At 45.2% G+C, this 20,611-nt stretch overlaps 1 protein-coding gene across 1 annotated transcript in view; it reads right to left on the bottom strand.

Annotated features, from left to right (window-relative positions):
• Positions 1-20,611, bottom strand: part of NEURL1 (neuralized E3 ubiquitin protein ligase 1) — a 144,705-nt gene that overhangs the window by 43,022 nt on the left and 81,072 nt on the right. Inside the window, exon 3 of the mRNA XM_014960344.1 lies at positions 17,345-17,666. Within this exon, the coding sequence (XP_014815830.1) occupies positions 17,345-17,666 (322 nt within the window). The remainder of the gene's footprint in view (positions 1-17,344; positions 17,667-20,611) is intronic.

Below are 20,611 nucleotides of genomic sequence, written 5' to 3'. Positions count from 1 at the left end.
TAACTTTCTCCAGGCCCTCTGGCATGGAAGATGGCAGTGAAGAGCTGCTGAGGTGGTGACAAGATGCTGAAAAAGTGGTGGAAGAGATGCTGTTACCCACAGCCAGCGTGCAGGTGGAGCTGGCGTGAGGATGGAGAGCCCATGGGTCCTGCATGGAGCTCCTGCTCCCACCCACAACCACTCTGATACTGGGGCAGGTAGAGACAAGCCCCATAAAGATGAAGCCCCCGACCCATACAAAGTGGGAGGATGAGTGGAGAGGAGGTGGCCCCAGAGCAGCAGATCCCCAGGCAGAGCCTCTCCCCGCCAGGCAGCCCCAGCAAGCTGAGCGGGCGCTGGAGCCACGTGCCTGTGAAGGCTTCTGTCCAGAAACACCAGCGCCAGAAAAACCTGGCTTACTACATCCGAGCAGATGAATATTTCATGAAGAACAGAAACACAGTTTGGGCATTTCCAGCAAGTAATCTGGACTGTGTATTCATGTGCAAGGAGGCGGCCATTCTGCACCAAGCAAGCCATCAGATACCTCACGGATCTGGTTTCCTGAGCAGGCTGAGAGCGAGCTATAAAGGACTCCTCTCCAAGCCACATCGTGACAAGGAAGCCTACATTAAAAAATTAAAGGGAGAAAGAAACCACATTCTAAGCTCAGCCAATGCTACACGCGCTTTGCTAATTGCAGATATCCTGAAAGAAACCCTTCAGTAGGCTCAACCTGGCTGCAGAGGTGGCAGATCAGCAGCGCTCCTTTGTGGCAACCCTGGGTGGCTGTGGAGGAGACACGCATGCTAACTGCTGCCCAAACTGGACAAGAGGGAAGCCTTGCTTCCATAATCATAGCCATGTAAAACCATTTGGTATCAAGTCTGACCCATGCTAGCAGTCCAACCTCCACGTTTTCTATAAAAACTAATAAAATAACAGCAATTTTCAATGCCCAGAATGCATACATTTCATGCTGGTGTGCAATGTGAGAGCAGCAGCACTGCAGAGCTGGACAACAGGTAATTGAAGGGTTAACTGAGAGCAAAGGGATAAGAGCCTGTACTTGGCCAAGCCACCCCCTGAAGAATTGCCAATAACATTTGCATAGATCTGATATCTTTCAGCTCACCAAATGACTCAGACTTCACCTAGGGACCAAAGATGATGCAAAGATGCTTTAAATGCTTCTCCTGATGTAACCTTCACTGGCTGCATCAGGACGGTGGACACCAGCCAAAGGTGTTCTCTGTGCCCAGGGGAAGCAAAGCCCAAGCACTGCATGGGGCTCCCCAGGATGCATTAGGAAATTTGGAGGCTCTATGTAGCATAGCCCATTAGGTGGGAGAGCATCACACAGAGGGCCTTTGGTACCCTGTGCCAGTTTTGGGGATGAAGCTCCTCTCTTTCCAGGTGTGGATCACGGAATCACAGAATCTTCATGGTTGGAAGGGACCTCTGAGATCATTGAGTCCAACCACAAAATAAATAAATAAATAAATAAATAAAATAAAAAACCACCACACACCACACCCACCCACAGACAGACACAACCCAACAATCTCGGGCACTAGAGCATGCCCTGAAGTGCTACGTCTACACGTTCCTTAAATACCTCCAGGGATGGCAACTCCACCACCTCCCTGGGCAGGCTGTTCCAGTGCCTGACCATCCTCTCAGTAAAGTAATTCTTCCCAATATCTAATCTAAACCTCCCCTGCCCCAACTTCAGACCATTTCCTCTGCTCCTGTCATTATTCATTCCCTTGGGAGAAGAGGCCAACACCCACCTCTCTACAACCTCCTTCCAGGTTGGCACAAGAATCATAGAATCATAGAATGGTCCAGGATGGAAGGGACCTCCAAAGGTCATCTAGTCCCACTCCCCCGCAGTCAGCAGGGACACCCCCAACTAGACCAGGTTGCCCAGGGCCTCATTGAGCCTCACCCTGAATATCTCCAGGGATAGGGCCTCAACCACCTCCCTGGACAACCTGTTCCAGTGCTCCACCACCCTCACAGTGAAGAACTTTCTCCTCATCTCCAATCTAAATCTGCTCCCCTCCAGCCTAAAGCCATTGCCCCTCGTCCTGTCACTACAGGCCTTTGGGACACTCCACGCCTTTGGGAGAGGGCCCAAAACTCCCCGTGGCTCCCCTGTGAGAAGCCACAGGCCAGCTGTAGCAAGGAGGAGTTTTTCAGCCCTCCCCACTCTTGATTACTCATGGACGAGCTGCAAGGGCTGTCCCACCTCACATCCCCTCACCCCTGCAGCTCCTCAAGGGATGTGCCGAGCGCCCGCCATCCCACAGGGCAGCTCCCCGGGTGGCAGCTTCACGGCACGCACCTTGGGCACGCCATGGATGGAGGGGAGGGAGCATAAGGCACAAGCCAACTCCTCAGCCTGACACTCAGTGAGACTTGACAGGTCCCCACCAGGGTCGGTGGGCAGAGAAAGAGCCAAAGGGCCTCCCCACAAGCGCCTCGACACCACCCAGGGCAGGCGGGATTCGGCGTTTGGATCATCTCACAGCAGGCTGGCAGGGACCCAGCGGCGCCAGCATCACCCCTTCTGCAGGAGCACGGGGGCTGGCTCATGGCGCACTTTTACCCTTGGATATGCACGTACAGGGACATTCTTCACTTGTCACCCTCAGGCTTAGGCTGTTTCTCTCTCTGCAATCACCTAAAGGTGAGGAGGAGTTGAAAAATGTTACACTGACAGCGCTGTCGGAGCTGCGGATATAGGGCCTTCCGCTCCACGCCAAGCAAACCCTCTGGAATGGTTTGGACACGATAGGTAAACAGTGTCGGGCTTGCTCAGCAGGGAGACATTTGTATTTAGATGTTATAGATAAGTGGTGCATATTTGAGACATCTGAAAGTTATTATTCCAGGCAGTTTCTAAACAGAGAATCGCAGTTGCATAGCCCCTTAACTCCAAGCTGACAAGCAGGATAATGATTTAAATTATTGTTAAACATAGGGTCTGTTTTAAGTGGACGGAATTCAACATCATGGTAGGTTTGGGGGAACGGGGGTATACTGCAAAATACAACATTGCCAGTTGCTGGAGCTCTGATCCATGGGACCTTCTCTGCCAACACCAAGCATCTCTACACACTATGAAAAGTAGAGATCCTCAAAAAGGCAACATCACTCAGCTATCTTCTGGATCATTACCACTCCCTCTAATTGCAACATCTTCAATTAAGAGAAATGCCTTTTTGAAAGCAAAACATAAGAAGTTTTCACAGACCGTAAGACAGAGTTCAGCGGTGAATCATAATTATTTTTTATAATACTTTTGAATTACGAGTGATTTGTGCTTCCTGGAGTTCAATAAGGTTTTGTTTATTATGGTATCACCCTGTTTTTGACAACGAGCATACTCATTCGTTCTTCATTATAAGTCACTGGAAGCACAACTCTTAGGTTGCATTAAATCAGAGTGGGACATTTGCTTCATCTTTGAGGAGTTTGTTTTCCAACTTTTTAATGTAGGGCTGGTACCCCCACACTTGGCTCCCCCTGAGTCCCTCCACCCCACGGGCACATCCAGCAGACACTGCCATCAGAAAAGGCTTTTTGCCGCCACCATAAGCTGCCTTCTGACATGCCAAAGGTTAAGTGTGACAGCACACACTGGCTCCGTACTGCAGCCTTTACGCAGGCAAAGCTCCAGCAAAAACAAATCCATCTCTTATGAGGAAAAGAGAAAGGGGAGGAATAATTAATTTCTTGCGTATTCAGCATCTGAGCGTCTCTCTGTGTCACGAGCGAGCTCCCAGGCAGTATCTCCAACCTACAGCATCCTCATTTCCCAAATGGGTAATTCACAATAATGCAGGCGAGAGGGTCCAATCTCTGCTTGTAGCATGAAGACGCAATTGGGCTTAAAAAAAGGCAATCACACCCTGTCACGTAAGGGAAATTACATGGCTGATTAATAATGGATGAGCCTCACAAAGGCCATCCATTCTGTTCAGCGTACCAGCATCTTAACCTAATTATCCTCACCAATAATATCTACAATTGTTTGGAAATTTTAGGGGAAATTGAGTTCACTCACCTAAGCTTTAATAACAGTTGTGTCTAGCAGGGCAGGAGCATCACAGCAGAGCCTTCGGCAGATGCAACTCAATACAAAACTGAATCATGAAACGGTAGCTCATGTCTCTGCCACAAACACACTCACCAGGCACAGAAGTCAAATGGTAAGGCACTTCTGTTGGACCAGTAGCTTGGCTTGCCCACTTTAACACATGAGAGTCCAATAACTCAGGGGAGTTGAAACCCACAGTCCCCTGTCAGGAAGAAAAACAGTATCTCCACCTGTAGAAAGCAGACACTTGTGTGATTTGCCCCAGGAAGATGAGAAAACTGAGCTGGGATCGGGAGCTCAGCCCTTTACCACCAAAATGAAGGATGGCTTTTTGCCCCTTCCTGTTAACCATTAGTTATTGATCTGATGTGCTCATACCAGTGTGTAAAGGCTTTCCCCTGCAGGCAGTGCTGGGTTGCTTTTTCCTGCACAATTAAATCCTAATAAATATTCTTCCCTTATTAGAATAACGGACCAATCTCTCTCTGGGCATTTTTTTTTCTCTTTTAATGTGGAAAAATATATACATTCCTAGAGCTTGGTAGCAAGCAAACAAGCAAGCAAAAAACCCAAGTGGGTATTAAAGCTACTACTGCCCTATTTGAGGAGCCCAATAGAGCCACAAAAGGAAACTGCAGCAATCAATAGAAAACATGGAAACGGTTCCCCAGTCCTCAAGCTGGGCATTGAATTTGTGCAGTGACAAACCCCCTGGGGCAGGTTCAAGGACCTTGCCTGCCTCCTGTGACCTGCAAGAAGCAATGCCTGCTCCTTCCTGCAGCCCCTTCAGCTGCTGCTCAGCTGACAGCACGTCCTTCAGAAAAAGGAGAGGTACAATGGCGAGTGGAAGCAGGATTTCCTCCTGTGTTTGCTTCCAGAGCCAGAGGCTCTCTGTAAGGAAAGGGAAGCCTCCTCCTGCCTCCAAACCCCTGCTGGCCACCAAAACAGACTGACGGCACTCCACTCTTTCCATGGGCAGCCAACATGGTCCTGCCCCCCCAACCCAGACACAAAATCTGAGAGACAAACATGTATTGTAGAGAATAAATGAATGGTAAGGGCCCCAAAGAGAGTATTTCCCACTTATTTTTCTTTCTGGTCTACCTCTAGTAACTCCTGACGAGCTACTCATTTAACCAATCAAACCCAAAAGGATTCAAAACCTATCCAGCTGAAACATTTCAGGACAGTCCATTTTGGCTGAAGATCTCAGCACAAAATGAAAACCCATCATAACTAAATTCTCATGTCCTGGCACAAGCTGATAAGGCCACTGTGTTCTCTCTCCACCTGTGACCCAAGATTTCTTAGTCTCCAGAGAAATAAATCCTGCTAGTTTCTGTAGTCATCTTCATGCTGTAGAGCCAGCATGGACTCAACTACCCAATGATGGGAAACTGCAACACTGAAACTGGTCTGGGATATTCTTTGGTGTCACCTTCTTTTCCACTTGTGGCAGAACAAGAGACAGATCTCCAAACAAAATCACTGCAGCCTCGACTGCTCAGCTTCACTGCAGTCAGGAAAAGGATATTAAATATGGAGACAGGGTTGCAATCAGCCTTTCTGAGGAAATAATAACCTGGGAAATTCTGACTCATGCTGATTTGTGATCAAGGACTGTGACTGAGATACCAAAAAAAGGAATTGAATCAGATTTTCATGGCTGTGTCAGAATGAATTAATTCTCATCATATAACTGGAAAAGATTTAACATCACAGAAGCATTTTTAGAATGACAGCAGGATATGGAGGCTTTAGTAAAGAAGAAAACATGATTATTGGGCTGGAGAGACTGACAGTAAGGAAAGAGAGAGAACTAAATATACCATAAAATAATAGCTTGGTCAAATATCTGACAACAGGAGCATCCTGAGGAGGGGGCAGCAGTTCATTTCCATAGAATCACAGAATCGTCTAGGTTGCAAGGGACCTTTAAGATCATGTAGTTGTGAGCATCTGGGACTGCTGGCTGCAAATATGCCCCAGACAATGCTTATGCCATGATAACCAACAGTGACACATCTCCAGGAGTGACAGTGAAACTCAGGTCTGAAGCCAGGAAGAAATGGTTGCCTGGGCTTGTGCAGTGGCTGCCATTTACCCCCATGCCCAGCTCACAGAGGGGCTCAGATGTCTTTTCTCTCTTTTGTTGTTGCCAGCAAAACTTTTAAGGTAAATCAAATATCAGCTGAGCTCACTCCCGATTCCAGCTAAACCAAAGTCATGCTATTTCAATTCTAAATGCTTGCACATAGAAATAATTCAGGTTAGCATAACTAGTCCCTTTAAAACCCATGTTTGCAAGTAATTTGCATTCATTTTCTAGGTTGTCATTGTAACTGAACCCTCGGCAGGAAAATACTGCACTCAGTACATCTTTTAGAGAGGTTTTTTCCCCTCAACCAAGCAACCTAGAGATGCTACTAAGTGGAAGATTAGTGTCTCAAGTGCAACTCGATAGACAGGAGTTCATCTGGCAGCAAATTCCACAGGCACAGACCAAGGAGTGTGAAATCCCCACTGCAAAGCACTGACAAACATGAGAGCATCTACTCTCTCCTCACAGCCTGCTCACCTTCATCCAAAACACCCCTTTGATAGACCTGTTGATGTTTGTTGTTAGCAGAAGACTTGTACAATAAATTAACTATATGATGAAAAGAGTCGTTGCACAAAGAGGAATAGGTGTTATCAGGAGCACAACACAAAGCCACAATCTAATTTAGGATGTAAAAAACACATCTCACTTAGATATTTCCCTGTGTGTGGTTTTTCTCCTGTACCCTCATGATCCTTTTGATAAAGAGAGTGTCAGTGGTATGCACTTGACCTGATAAAAGAGCTCTCATCTTCAAACAAGATGCCAGGCATCCACAGCGACCCATGCAAAACAGTTCAAACACACCTAACAGCCTGTGCTGTCCAGATAAAGGGGGAAAGAAAAGAAATCCAAAGCCTTTGGGTTATGAATTATCAACACAAAGTCAAAATGAGCCACTGATTTAAAAGTGTAAATTGACCCTTGTATGAGTGAAGAAACCAGGCAAGAAAGGCATGGTATCTTGGTCGCTGGGTTGTTCTTGCCTTCCCCATCAATATAACCTGATCTCTCTTTGCCAAACCTGTCCTCCTTCCATCACTTTCAGACAGCAGCTCACCCTGTTTTCGTGCTTTCTTCTTCCTGCTCCCCTCACGCTTCTGGACCCCTTCTTAAACCTTCCTGCACAGAAACTAGCCATGTTTTCCAAGAAAAACATGCATTGCTGGGAGGAAACCTCTCTACCCGCCCTTCAGCTTCAGCAGTGTGTTCCAGCCTCCCCTGCTCACGCTCCTCTCTCTCCTCCTCCTTCTCCTCCTAAAAGAGTCTTTACTTCTCAGAAAAACCATTAAGCACAGAGCCTGATCCCTGAATAACCATTGATTACTGATTAACTACAGACCACTGGTTTTGACCTAGCAAGCCCTCCACAGAACCCGGTAACAAGCAGATGGTAAAGAAAAAGATCCAGCAAAGCACTTAAGCACATGGCTATCTTTAGGAATGTGAATTAACAGATTTACTCAAGCATATACGTGATTTCTGGCACACCAGATACAACTACATATGTCCAAGAGGCGCATAAGTAGTTAACCATCCTGTTGAATTCAGGCCCTGCAGCCTATAACATCTTCTTTTCTGGGTAAACTGTCCAGCTGGGAGCTACACACCTTTAAAAGAGGGTATTTCAATTCCCATTTAAATTTCTCCTCCATCAGCTTTCATCCATTAGCTTGCCAATGCAAAGCACCCTCTGCCTCCCCATTAGATTGTTACTTAGCCTCTTCGGAGCTTATTTGGTTTTTAAGGGAGTATTGGTCTTTTAGGTCTCACATCTGAAACTGAAGCACTAGAAATTATCATACAAATAGTCATAATAGTGATTATGGCCTAAGACCAAATTATTTATGGATTTCTCTTGAGTGAGCCAATCAGGCTGAGTTGAAATTGCCAGTCCCTGCAGCTCCGCAGTGAAATTCTCCATCAGTTCAGTTTTCCTTCCAACTGTTTCTAGCACTGACCTTCAGCATGAGGCCAATTTCCTTCCACCTGGCTGAGCAGCTTTACCATCGAGATCTGCAGACTCTACCATGTTAGGAACGAAGCAATAAAAAGTGTTTTGACAAAAGTAGACAACGTCAAGGCTCATCTGAGACACGAGGACACTCCACAGTGTACAGTCACTGAATCAGATCCAGCTAGAACCAACCAGGCCTTAGAAACAGGAGCAGAAACAAACAGGACTGGTGTTTTTGTCAAAAAGATGCTTTCACACAAGCCATGCTGGGATTACAGCAGTCTGCTATGCTGTGAAAAGCTCAGGAGGGTGATGGCTCCTGCCTACAGGCACCAAAGAAGGCAAAGAAAATCAACCAGGGAAACACCACTGCAGAAGGAGAAGGAAATATGTCTATGGAAACACGTTGATCAAATTTGTCATCAGTCTCCTGGTTCAAGTAAACACACAGCTCTGAGGTGCTGGGGTCCTCCAGCCTCAGGCATGCAGAGAAAGAGGGAACACTCTGCATTAAAGATTTTGGAGGCTTCGGATCTTTCCATGCAAGTGGTGCAGTACGTATTTATTTATTGGCATGGTACCAGCACGGGAATAGGATTATTGGATTCTAAAGGCTTTTTCCCTGGAGTGGTCTTTATCCTCTTAAAAGAAGATAGAGCAATTAAACTTTTTTTTTTTTTTTTCCCCTGAAGAGAATTAATTGTCTGTGAAGGGTCACAACTGCAGCCAGATGCATCACAAGAGATTTTCATCTTCTTAAACACACTAAGCATAGCCAGTGGCAAAAGGTTTGATTCACTGGTCAGCAATCTGATTCATCAATCTTTTATCCCTAGCTACAGACTAAAAATTTATCAATCCGAAATAAGTTTAATTTCAAAATCTAATAGGAGCAAATGTAGTGGAAATTTCTTTTAAAATATTTCTGTAAAGGCCTTTAACATCAAAATGATGCTAAGGAATGAGAATCGAAACTTGTAAGTGACTGGACATACTATTCTAGCCTCTATATGTATATATGGAAATGCTTTTAATAAATTTACTCTGCCAACAGTACCCTGCTATAATTCCCATGACAACAGGTAGAAGCACTTACCTAGTGCATGTCGGTACAAGGGATGATACTTTCACCAAACGCCACAACATAGGGGAAACATAGGGAAGAACATATTACAAAAATATGACTGACAGAGTGTGACAGAGGAATACGAGATCCAGATTTCCCTAAATGTCTGAGCAGGAGAGAGGAGCCCAGCACCCCAGAGAAGCTGTGGCTGCCCCATCCCTGGAGGGGTTCAAGGCCAGGCTGGATGGGGCTTGGAGCAACCTGGTCTGGTGGGAGGTGTCCCTGCCCAGGGCAGAGGGGGCTGGAACTGGAGGATCTTTAAGGTCCTTTCCAACTCCAACCATTCTATGGTCCTGTGACCTCACTGAGCACAGCACCTTGCAGCATCAGCTGCATCATGAGCAGAGTTGATGGAACCTCTGGATGAAACCAGGAGTTGATTCAACACAGGTAGTATATCTTGGAGAACAGAAGCAGTAGCTCAGCATGACTAAAGATGAAAGGCTATAGGTAAGGATTTCCAGACTGAGTCCAACAACAACAGTTCTGCTTACGCTGCTTGGAGAAACAAATGAAGACTTCAGAGTACAAAGCAATCTCATTTTTTGCTCTGTTGCTGATACGGATGGAAAAGCCAATTTAATTTTATTAAAGGTGTCAAATTTTCTAATAACCCGGACACCTACAGGGATAACAAAATCACATCCTCTGTACAGTAAATTGCATATTCAGCAGCTGTGACACCAATTAGACATTGAGATGACAAAGTGCTATCTCATGCCAGCAGAGACATACCGTACAGAACCAGTGTTTAGTTTTATCATATAAGCAATGTTTAGCCATCATCTGTCATACAGGCTGAGGGGAAAGGGCCTCCACAGCTGGAACAGCTGGAGTTGCAAGATTAGCACAATAAATTGTTATACTTTTACCAGATGATCTACTTGGTTTACTTCCAAAACTTACCTCCAGCTCCAACCGTCTTACACTGGAGGAAATGCACTCTTTTTGTCAAGCTATAGCTTTATGAATGAAGAGGAATTAGCTTTCAGCATTACAGGCCATGGCCTGTACAGTTTAAATTATTTTGCTGAATATTTTGGAGGCAAGTATTAAGAAATGCAAAGGTTAATTCCCTGTATCAGCTTCCTTTTTAAGAAAGACACTTATTATTTACAGAATTATAATAGGAATCACATTAGACAAACTAAGGACAATACAAGCACATGCAGCATTAAGTATCAGTTAAGAGAAGAATTTTTTTTTTAAAAAATCAACACAGGTACCTTACTTATCCTAATAGTTTAAATCAAAATCCCACGATCTTCACTAACATAAGGAATTCTTTGAAATGTTTCTCAAAAAAATACCTTCTCCATTAGTGGTGTTACTGTTCTCTAAGGCCCTGTCTATACTAGAAACTTCTGTAACTAACTATAACTGTGTAATGAATTCAGTATATATTCAATTACTCCAGTAACTTATACCTTCAGTAGAAGTAAAACCAGGTCAAAGCCTATCTTTCTATCTTCACTAACATAAGGAATTCTTTGAAATGTTTCTCAAAAAAATACCTTCTCCATTAGTGGTGTTACTGTTCTCTAAGGCCCTGTCTATACTAGAAACTTCTGTAACTAACTATAACTGTGTAATGAATTCAGTATATATTCAATTACTCCAGTAACTTATACCTTCAGTAGAAGTAAAACCAGGTCAAAGCCCTTTTCAATGGAATCGCTGTTTCCAGACTACAGCTTCCACACTTCTGCTAAAAAAATAACAACACTTAGCAAAGGCATGATAAACTTCTTAGTGTAAACCAGCAATATTTACCTCCTTAAAGCAACAGCCACATCACTCATCAGAACAGATATTTAATATTAAGGCTTTTTTTTTTTTAACACAGGGGGCTGTCTTTGCAGGGTCAGCATCTGCACTACAGCATATACGTATCCGTAATGTAAACACCACTTACAACTGTCAGAGTTTTCATATTTTGTTGTGCTTTAGTGGGTAACATGGAAAATATTATTATACAGCCCTTCTTGCTGTGTTAGGAACAATATTTCGTCTTACCAGAACTAAAGGAACTTTACAAAGCACAGAATTTATTTTTCCACTGGTAATTCAGTCTCGCTACAGTCTTCATTTTTCTCAGTCCGGGCAATAATAGCCAGACTAATCCCTCTGAAATTTATTCCTACCCAGGTTCACTTGCAGGCTCTCCTGACGCCAACATGGATATTGCGTGGCTATAATGTGCCCAACAGCACATGACGTGCCAGATTTTGTCCTTTCTGTTCGCCTGTAGCTCCACGAGCACAGGGTGGTTCAGGGGGAAGGCACACCGAGGAGCAGCACCGATAAAATACATATAATGCACACAGCCTCTGTGCAACTGCCTAATTCAACACCCCATCAAGACCCAGCGAAGCCTGAAATGCCCATCCCCTCAGAGACCATATTTTACTCAGCATCAGCTGGCTGTTGTGCATTACTGGGTATTTGCCATTCAACGGCAGAGCCCGGAGCCCCCGCAGGTGCCAGCGGGAGGGCAGGGCAAGAGCCAGGAGATGCTGCCTTCCCCAGAGGGTCAGCCCCGGCTCACGGGCACAAATTCTTTGCTGTTTACAACCAAATGCAAAGAGAAGAAAAAAAAAAAAATGCCACTCACTACATTCATGCAGCCAAGATGAGCTCTGGCTTGCTTGAAAGTGCTATCACCCGCAGCCTTATCGTCATAACAGCCAGACCTTCGAGCCCAAGGAGCTGCCTTTGGGCTGTGTTATCTAACTTTCGGGTACCTGTCGCATCTGGAAAAATACATCTCTCCAGAGGTGCTAAGGCAAAGCAGGGATTCATTAAAATGGCAAGGGGTGAGTTGTTTATTAAACTGTTTTCACATTTTTAGCCACGCTAGAGAGCTTCCTGCAGCTGCCATAGAGACAACAGCTACAGACAATAAAACTTTATGAGCAATTTAAATTCTCTCCCCCCTTAGGAGATGCGGAAAAATAATGACAACTGACTGTTTGCAGGTCGTGTATATCTTGCCTTCATTAAGTAGGACTCTGTTTAAACACATATTATTCTTTTCCATCAGATAGGCACAGGCTTCCACAGAGAGGGTAAATAGTTTATAGCTTCCACTTTCAACAATACACTATAAAAATACACTGCAGTCATATTTGATTATCCAATTTTGTTTAGTGCGAAGCGTTCCGGGCAGATCAGTCTGCTTACTTGCATGTGTTCGAGTAGCAACAGAAATGGATTCCCGTGGGCAATGGAAAATAAGTTTTGCACTCGGAAAATAAAATAGTAATAACTACATGGTAAAACTGCAAATGCTTGTGATAAATTAGATTTATCGTCAGCCTTATATAATTCACACCTGAAACTTGTCCATAAATCCACCTCATTTGAGGCTTATTTAAAGTTTCTTCTAAAGGTGCCCTGGAGCTAGAGATTTCATTTACCTAAGAACTGACAAGGGTGAAGAAAGAAAAACGTTTCTTTCTATCCCCACAAAATGTGCAACTCCCTTGTAAAATACAGACTACCCTGAGTCCCAAGATGAGTACATTTCCATTCCTGATGAGTTCACATTTTGACTTCAGATACTCTGCAAACAGGAAGCAATAGGAAGCTAGGAAGGGGATCTGGAGAAAGAAAAGATTAACCAAATATCTAATATAATGTGCAGCACTGCCAGTTAATTCTGCTAGGATCTATATACACATTTATGACTGAAGTATATATTTATATTTCTGTTTCTAATTCAGGTAAATCTACTACATGCACATTTAATACACACACATTTAAAATTTTCCCAGTTCACAAGATCTTACTAGTTTTAAACATGTTTCATATTTACAAGATGTGGTGAAGCTTTGCTTTCAACAGGTGCCTCTCAGTGTGCCAATCTAAATAAAATTATCTTTGGTTTTCCAAGTCCATGCTGGTAAAAGACCAAGACCACTTTGAAATACCGCACGAATGAAAATATAGATGGATTGGAGAAGAGTGTGAACAGAGTAATAAACAGTAAGAGGGTTTGGTTGCTGAGCATGCAAGTAAAGAATGGGATGAAAGAAAATGAACAGACTGGTCCTCATGTTACCCCGCTGGAAACACAGAGGGAGTAGAGAGGTATGTTGAAATCATAATTTCTTTGCAGTCTCATTTTTTCCATACTGTGAGAACATGCGTCGTGCATTGAAAGAAAAGACACTAGAAGGTAGGACTAGATGATCTTCATGGGTCCTTTCCAATCTTAACCATTCTACAATCCAGTGCTACAACGTCACTGCCAAAAACAAAAGTCAATTTTCAAAAAGACACCGTACAACAGGTAAACCTGGAATTCCTCACCAAAAAGTATAGGAAAATGCTGGAAAAGGACCTTATGCTTTAAGTTACATATCACTGAGGAAAGCTGCCACCCTTACTGTTCTGCAGTGAGCCCTGGGAAAGTGTACATGAGCATTTCTTAGTCTATGCCAGGCTCACTAGCCAAGTGCTTGAAAGAAGCAGGCTTATGTGAGACACCACCATTTGGTTCCCATGAGCTGCCCATCCTTCCTCCAGGGCTCTGAAGACCCCAGGATTTCAACAGCTGGTCCTTTCCTTCTCTTTTTTGACGCTTTATTATAGCAGTAAGGCAGCAGATTGCTTATATTCCATTTTTCTCGGACTCTTTTTGAAGTGTGAATGAGCATGTGTGTATGTTGAAGTGATAACATAAGGCTAAGCCACATTTCTAGTAAATATTACTTTAAATTACCCTGGAATGTAAAAGTGCACTTGTGCAAAACGGGCTGCCCTAAAAGGGAAGCGGAGCTGTAAACCATCCTGCCTGCAAGTTGAGCACGTTGGCAGGAGAGTCACTGTATAAGGGCATGTTTACAGGTCACATAAGCCCGCATCGACGCTGAAACTCATGCCCCAAACCACACAACATGCATGCACTCCATCGCCACAACCTCCCCTCTTTACATCGTGGCAGGAAACCAGCTGAGACCCTGTGCTCAGAGGAGACCAGGTTCCTGGGTGAATTTAAGCCTTTCTATTTCTATAAAGTGGGTAGAGACAAGGAGAGCCAGAAGCAGCCTCTCACCTGCGACCGAGCACGTGAATCAGGTCCTGACCTCCCCTCAGCTGAGATGCAGTGGACCACGCAAGCCCTTTTTACCTGTCTCAGAACAAAATCAAGCAGGCAAAGAAGCCGCTTAAGAAGCTTAAAGCTGCTTCTGAACATACAGCGAGGGCAGTCAGACCCAGGAACATCTGTGACAGCCACGTAAACCTGTGCATTGACGGCAGTAATGACATGTGGGTAATTACCAGTAAGGCTGATGCTATGGGTAAAGCTGTAAGCAGAAGGAAATGAAAAATTAACGTACAAACCAGGTGCAATTTAGCGATGCCAGCCTGCGACGCCAACAGAAGGGGAGGCAGGACTGAGCTGGGCAACAAGGCTGCTGGCATCCCTGAATGGGGTGACACTAACGTGTAACCTCTGGCAAATAATTTAACTCTCCCAGGCCTTGGGGCCCCTTTTGTTCAAGTCTCTCTATTTTAAAATCTGTAAGACAGAAACAGCGTCACTAGATTTAGTCATTGCCCTGCTTTACTGGGTCCCTTATTTTGGCTGTAACTGCTACCATAGTGCAGACAGGCGAAAGAAAAATAGGAAGTTTTGGAAGTTGTGAATTTTGGGGATATAAATGCACATTGTGCACTCCCCCGCAGAGCTGGGATCCTGCAGTGACACAAGACTTACTGCTGCACGTCTTGCCTTTGGACAAGCCTGATTTTGGAAGTAAAGTTACATTATTGGGAGTGGGGAGGGAATAATTCAGCAATAAACAGAAAGACAGTCACCAGAAATGGTAAAGCTTTTGGTCAGATTCTTGGGTGAAATATACACAAAAGCAAACGGAGGCAGGGCAGAGGTGCAGTGTGACCCTGCAGCCCTACAGCCTTCAGGAAAACAGCGAGGCTCAAGAACAAGGAACACATTTGGGGTTGGGCAGGGAATAAATTACTGAACTGGAATCTGAAAACGCTAGGCTCTTCTGTTCAACACACCGCTCCAGCATCCCCAGCCTCCATCACATGCCCTGCATGCCATACCAGGCTCAGTTCGACCATATGTTTGTAGCTAAGCTACAAAATTCATTTGTCAAGTCCCGGGAGGTTTTGGCAAGTTGTGCTGTGCTATATGTGTGGTCTGCTACACTCAAACAGGCGTGCAGAGCGTTGCAGTGGGTACGTCTATAGGATCCAGAGGCAGCAGAGCCCATGATTTCCCAGCTCTGACTTTTAAGCATAATAATGAATGGAGACAGAGAGGACTCAAGTCAGAGATGTTTCGCCACAGTTGCTAGGCTTAAAGCCTGCTGAAGGCTGCTGGAATGAGCTATAAATACATATCTGAGCTCCACGCCAACTGTGTAAACTCAGAAGCTGCCTGCTTCATTCAGGGACTTCATACCCACCCGAGAGTTGGGAGCCTGTTAGACCAGAGGCAGGTCAGTGGCTGGCAAGAGTCACATTTTCCTTGGGAAAGGGGATGTGGAAGATGCTAGGACAATGCAGGGGTGGATGATGGATAGGAAATGGTTTCTCGGGTGTTTTGAAAGGAAACACATAATCCAGAGTTATGGGCCCTCATTAATCAGGCGGAGGAGTCCTGAGGTGCCAAATCTCACAAGAACGGCCAGAAGACTTGGAGTCATTCGTAAGCTCTTCCTAACTGAAGGCTTGGCGTGACATTTGCCCAAATTCTATATCCCGATTCAAATATCACCACCTTGGCCTACGAACAGTTGCCTAGTGGCTCTGATTCAAGCTGATTCACCACAAAAGATAAATCTTTCTGCTTCTAAAGAAAGCAAAAAGCTGCTGAGAAATTATTTAATTCCTCTGCCTTGTGCAATCTTGGGCCCTTTAGTTTTTGCAGCATGAAGAGGTCAGTCCCATTTCTTCACCTCCTGAACCCACATCCCTCCACCCTGCCGTGTAGGTTGCTACGAGCAGTCCTGCCACCACATTTTTTAACACAGCAAACAGTGCAGAAAGGAGACAGAACTGTCAGAAACAGGGTTCATTAAGGATTTTTATATATAGCACGAAGATGTCATTTTAACAGAGATTACCCGGCTGCACAATAGGGAAAAGCCAGGATCTCTCTCTCTCAGCCTAGCAAGATCATCCCATCTTCATAAGGAACTTCAGCTCATGAAGGTCACTCAGCAGGTATCATCTAACCTTTTCCACGGTGAAAACAAGACCTGTGAAACTACTGTTACATGGAGATGTGCTGTGAATTTGCCTCCCAGCGACAATGTGGAGGCCACCTCTAAGGCTGCGTGATGACACCTGTGGTCCCCCAGCAACCAAGCTGCCCCTTGAGCTGAGTCCTTGAAGAGGACTGAAAGAAAAACTTTTCAGTTTTTCTTAGACGTATAAACTCAAATAGCCCAAACCTTGACAGCCTGCATAGATTGAGTCCTCACAAATGCCCAACTGAGAATGGCAGAAAACACAGGCACTCAGCACTCCTCATCCTCCAACTCTATATGCAACCTTCAAGCTCCAGAGGATGAATCAAACTCCTCTATGAAACCATTATCCTGGCAAAACCAGCCACAGCTTCTCCCAGGTAATTCTGAAGGTACCTATGTTTCAAATCTGCCCACTAAACCACACAGAAAGTCATACTAGTGCCGTCCAGGAAGGATTTACCCATAACATGTAAAATGCATTTCCCCACTTTGACATGGGGAAAGCAGCAGATGAGATAAAAGGCAGGTTTTACAAGGTTTATGCCACGCTCCAGACTATGCTCTGACAGAGCAACACCTCCTGAGCAGAAATCCACTTATTTACAGGTGGTTTCTATCTTTATACCATAGTAGTTGTTCCCCACCTCCCACCTGTGTTATATCTATGTGTTAAGTTTCAAGCTCCCAGTGATGCAGGCTGAGCTTGTGAGATGATGTGGGGAGGAACGATGGCCGTTTCCCTGTGCCCGTCCCAGCAGGGCGAGGGGGACAGGCAGCCTGAGGCTGGCCTTTGGCCAGGGACGGCTCAGCATCATCCCTGCCCTCGCACCCAGGTACTCACCCAAGAGCTGCACTCCGCGGGTGAGTCCGTAGACGTCGATCAAAGCCCAGAGGGGCTCTGCCGTCCTCACCCCGCTGAAGAAGAGCATCGCGGCGGAGTCGTTCACCCGATAGAAAACCCGTCCTTTCTTGTCCACCCAGAAGGCTATGATGTTTCCCTCATTCGCGAACTCTTCTGGCAAAGCCTTGGCCCAAAAGCCGCTTTGGGAAACCAAGTCGGGGCAGGCGTACTTCGGCAGAGTGTCAGGGTTAATCCTCGATGGATCCTTGGAAGTAAATCCAAGCCGAAGAGCCCCACTCCAGCAACACTGCTTTTTAGTGATCTGCAAAGACAACAGCAGCAATAACAGCGTTTGGCATTGGAACATCTCCTTACACACTACAGGCCCTGTGCCATCAAGCACCAATGGCCACCACACAGAGAAGCCCAGCAGATTTAGGAAACATTTTACCCACCAAACACTGCTGTAGCTTCTTCAGCTGCAATGCTGCACACTTAGGATACAAGGCACGTATTTTTAAAAAAAATAAAAAAAAATAATTAAATCTATGCGAAGAGGTGAAATGTAATTACAGCTGCATGATGACTCACTTCTTTTTCTAGGGTAATTCCCTTTGGCCTAAGAATCACGCTCAGCAAAACGTGCCAAAAAATGGCCATAAGAGCTTTTATCTCAGTACCTGCAGCAGCAGAGCTCTTCCCCCGTGGTGCTGAGATGATGGAGTCTCTCATGACCTGAGGGAAAGCACTGGCTCCAGAATCACAGTCACCCCCATGGGGTTTTCTGGGTTTCCCAGCCAAGTAAAAGACAGTCTTACCCCTGTTTAGCTTGTCAGATAGGATGAAATCACAGCCTTGCAGCACAGAACTCGTGTGTGGGAAAGCACAATTTAAATAATTTAACTATATTAAATACACAATTAGAAGGCAATGATAGAAGTTGTCTTAAGATTGGGGAAAACCTATTTATTTCAGCTGTGAGAGGTGTTCTTCAAGATACGTTGTGCACATCTACACCCCACCTTACTCAGTGTGTCTGGGGTCACTGAGTGACATCTGCCATAGCTTTTGGGATGGTGCATGTGTCATATCCACCCTTCTGCACCTGAGAGACAGCAGGACAAAGGATCACAGATGCCTCCAGAGTCATCAGCTTCTTCTCATGTGAACTGAGCCCTGGACTGAAGAGGATCTGAGGGGAGCAGGCAGGAGGTCCTAAGCATGTGCAGCACATTCAAAACACCATCCAGTTAAAAGGTGTCTTTCTTCCCATGGAAGCAGGGAATCTTCCAGGCTCCATCCCCAGATGGAGATGATGCCCTTGAATAATCTTCTTCTCTCATTTTGTTGTTTGAGGATGAACCTGATGGGAATCATTCCTCTCAAAGAGATTCAGCCTGTCGGCATCCAGACTATGAAATGAAAGACCTAAGGATGCTGGATCCAGTCCTGACGTGGGGCCAGAGCAGTTCCTGCACGCCAGTTGACACCTAATCGGTGTTTCTGTTCATGCACTGAACCTGCAACAACCATGACCACACCTGAGATAGCCCTCTTCCATCAAAGCCTTGGCAGCCTCAAGCTGAAAACTCTTACCCACAGGACAAGGGCAGAAGCACAAATAGGTACCACGGATCAGAGGGCATACAAAACTTGCCCCCTTACTGTAATTTCTCCCTCTGTCAAAGTGCTAATGGCTTGGAGGAGCGGCAGTGCCAATGACCAAACTGTCCAGGACTGCAGGACTTTGTTCTTAAAAGCCTGGCAGCAGCTCCTCACGTCCCACTTGGGAATCCGACAGCACAGGATTTCACCAAGGGATTCTCCAAGACATTTTCTTTAGACTTGCGAATTCTCTTCTTATTACATTTGTAAAAATTGCATTTTTCTTTCACATGTTCCTCTCCAAGGCAAATCTGGAACGTGTGCCCTTGGGGGCACAACAGTCTCACAACAAAGACAGTGTTCAAAGCATAGAGATTTCTGTTTTGTAATTGAAGTATTAGAGAAAATAACTCAGAGCTTCAGAAAAAAAAAGCTTATCCACAGACAGTTCCTCAGTTGAGCAAGTGCTGCTCTTTATCCCTACTCAGTCCAGCCAAGCACCTAAACTGTTCACATGAAACACTTGACCTCAGTCCCAGGAATCATGGGAAGCTCCGACTTTTGGGATGGACCCTTTCAGAAAGGACTGAAGCAGATTTGCTGTTCTATATGTCTGGCCAGGATGGGATGGGACCATGGATGTCCCCAGTGGAAGCATGGGGTGGATGGGGCATGTGTGTGCCAAAACGGGGAATATATGCACACTCCAAGAAGTAGCCTGGATTATTTATTGCAGCAAGGTTACTGCAAGCCCTAAAAGCTTTTGGGTCTGAGATAAATATGGCCTCATTGTTATTCGCACAATTTACTCTTTCACAGTCCCTTGCCAATAGTTCACAGCAATCACAGGCCACATGAAGTAAATATTCATGTGGTAATCGAGGCTGCACATGTTCCATGTATTAATCAGCACCTATAAACAGTTCTCAATACAGCCTGACCACAGGCAAACTAACATCCAAATTAAAATCGAGTATAAAGCCTGCCAAGAATTAGACACAGCTGGACAAAGGGTACACAGTTTTGCTAAAAAAGGCAATGGTTAATGATGGACCAAATTCTCTCTTCAGCAGCCACTGCTAGCAGAAAATCTCGGGAGGTCCACTGGGTATCAGAAGGGGAGGAAAAGATACAATCTGCATCCAAACTGCTAAGCCATGGCTGCTTCCACAGACTCAGGCTCCTGCTCTTGTGTCACCTTTGAGGAACTCACCCCGCTCCCCATCAGTGTCCTCAGTTACACAGAAGAAACTTTACTGGGACACATATCTCAGAGTTAAAGAGAAAATTTTCCCAAACCCCCCACAGTTCTGGCTGCCCAATCGCATTCCCAAAGCTGCAAAGAAATCTCAGAATAAAACCCAAGATACAACACCTAAGAAATAGAATGGTATCTCCTGACTTCTTTCTTCTAGCTTTTCAAAGGGAGTTTAGACTTTACAGGACCTGAATGCCTGAGCTCATGGCTAACCTTTAGCCAGTATGGTTTAAGACACCATTTTCCGCAGGCACACACAAAACCAAGGCCATTGCAGGATGGAATTATCAGAAAAGCAAAGCTGTTTTCACATTTCCATCTATCCCTAGAGTCCTGAAGCCTGTGGATTATTCCCATGAGACCTTCCCGTTGGACTCAGCAGGAGCTCTGCTCATAAATCCCTC

This window comes from Calidris pugnax, unplaced genomic scaffold (genome assembly GCF_001431845.1).
Source record: "Calidris pugnax isolate Ruff unplaced genomic scaffold, ASM143184v1 scaffold4, whole genome shotgun sequence".
NCBI lineage: Eukaryota > Metazoa > Chordata > Aves > Charadriiformes > Scolopacidae > Calidris > Calidris pugnax.
The sequence above is the reverse complement of the archived record's forward strand: the minus strand, read 5'-3'. Positions and strand labels throughout refer to the sequence as shown.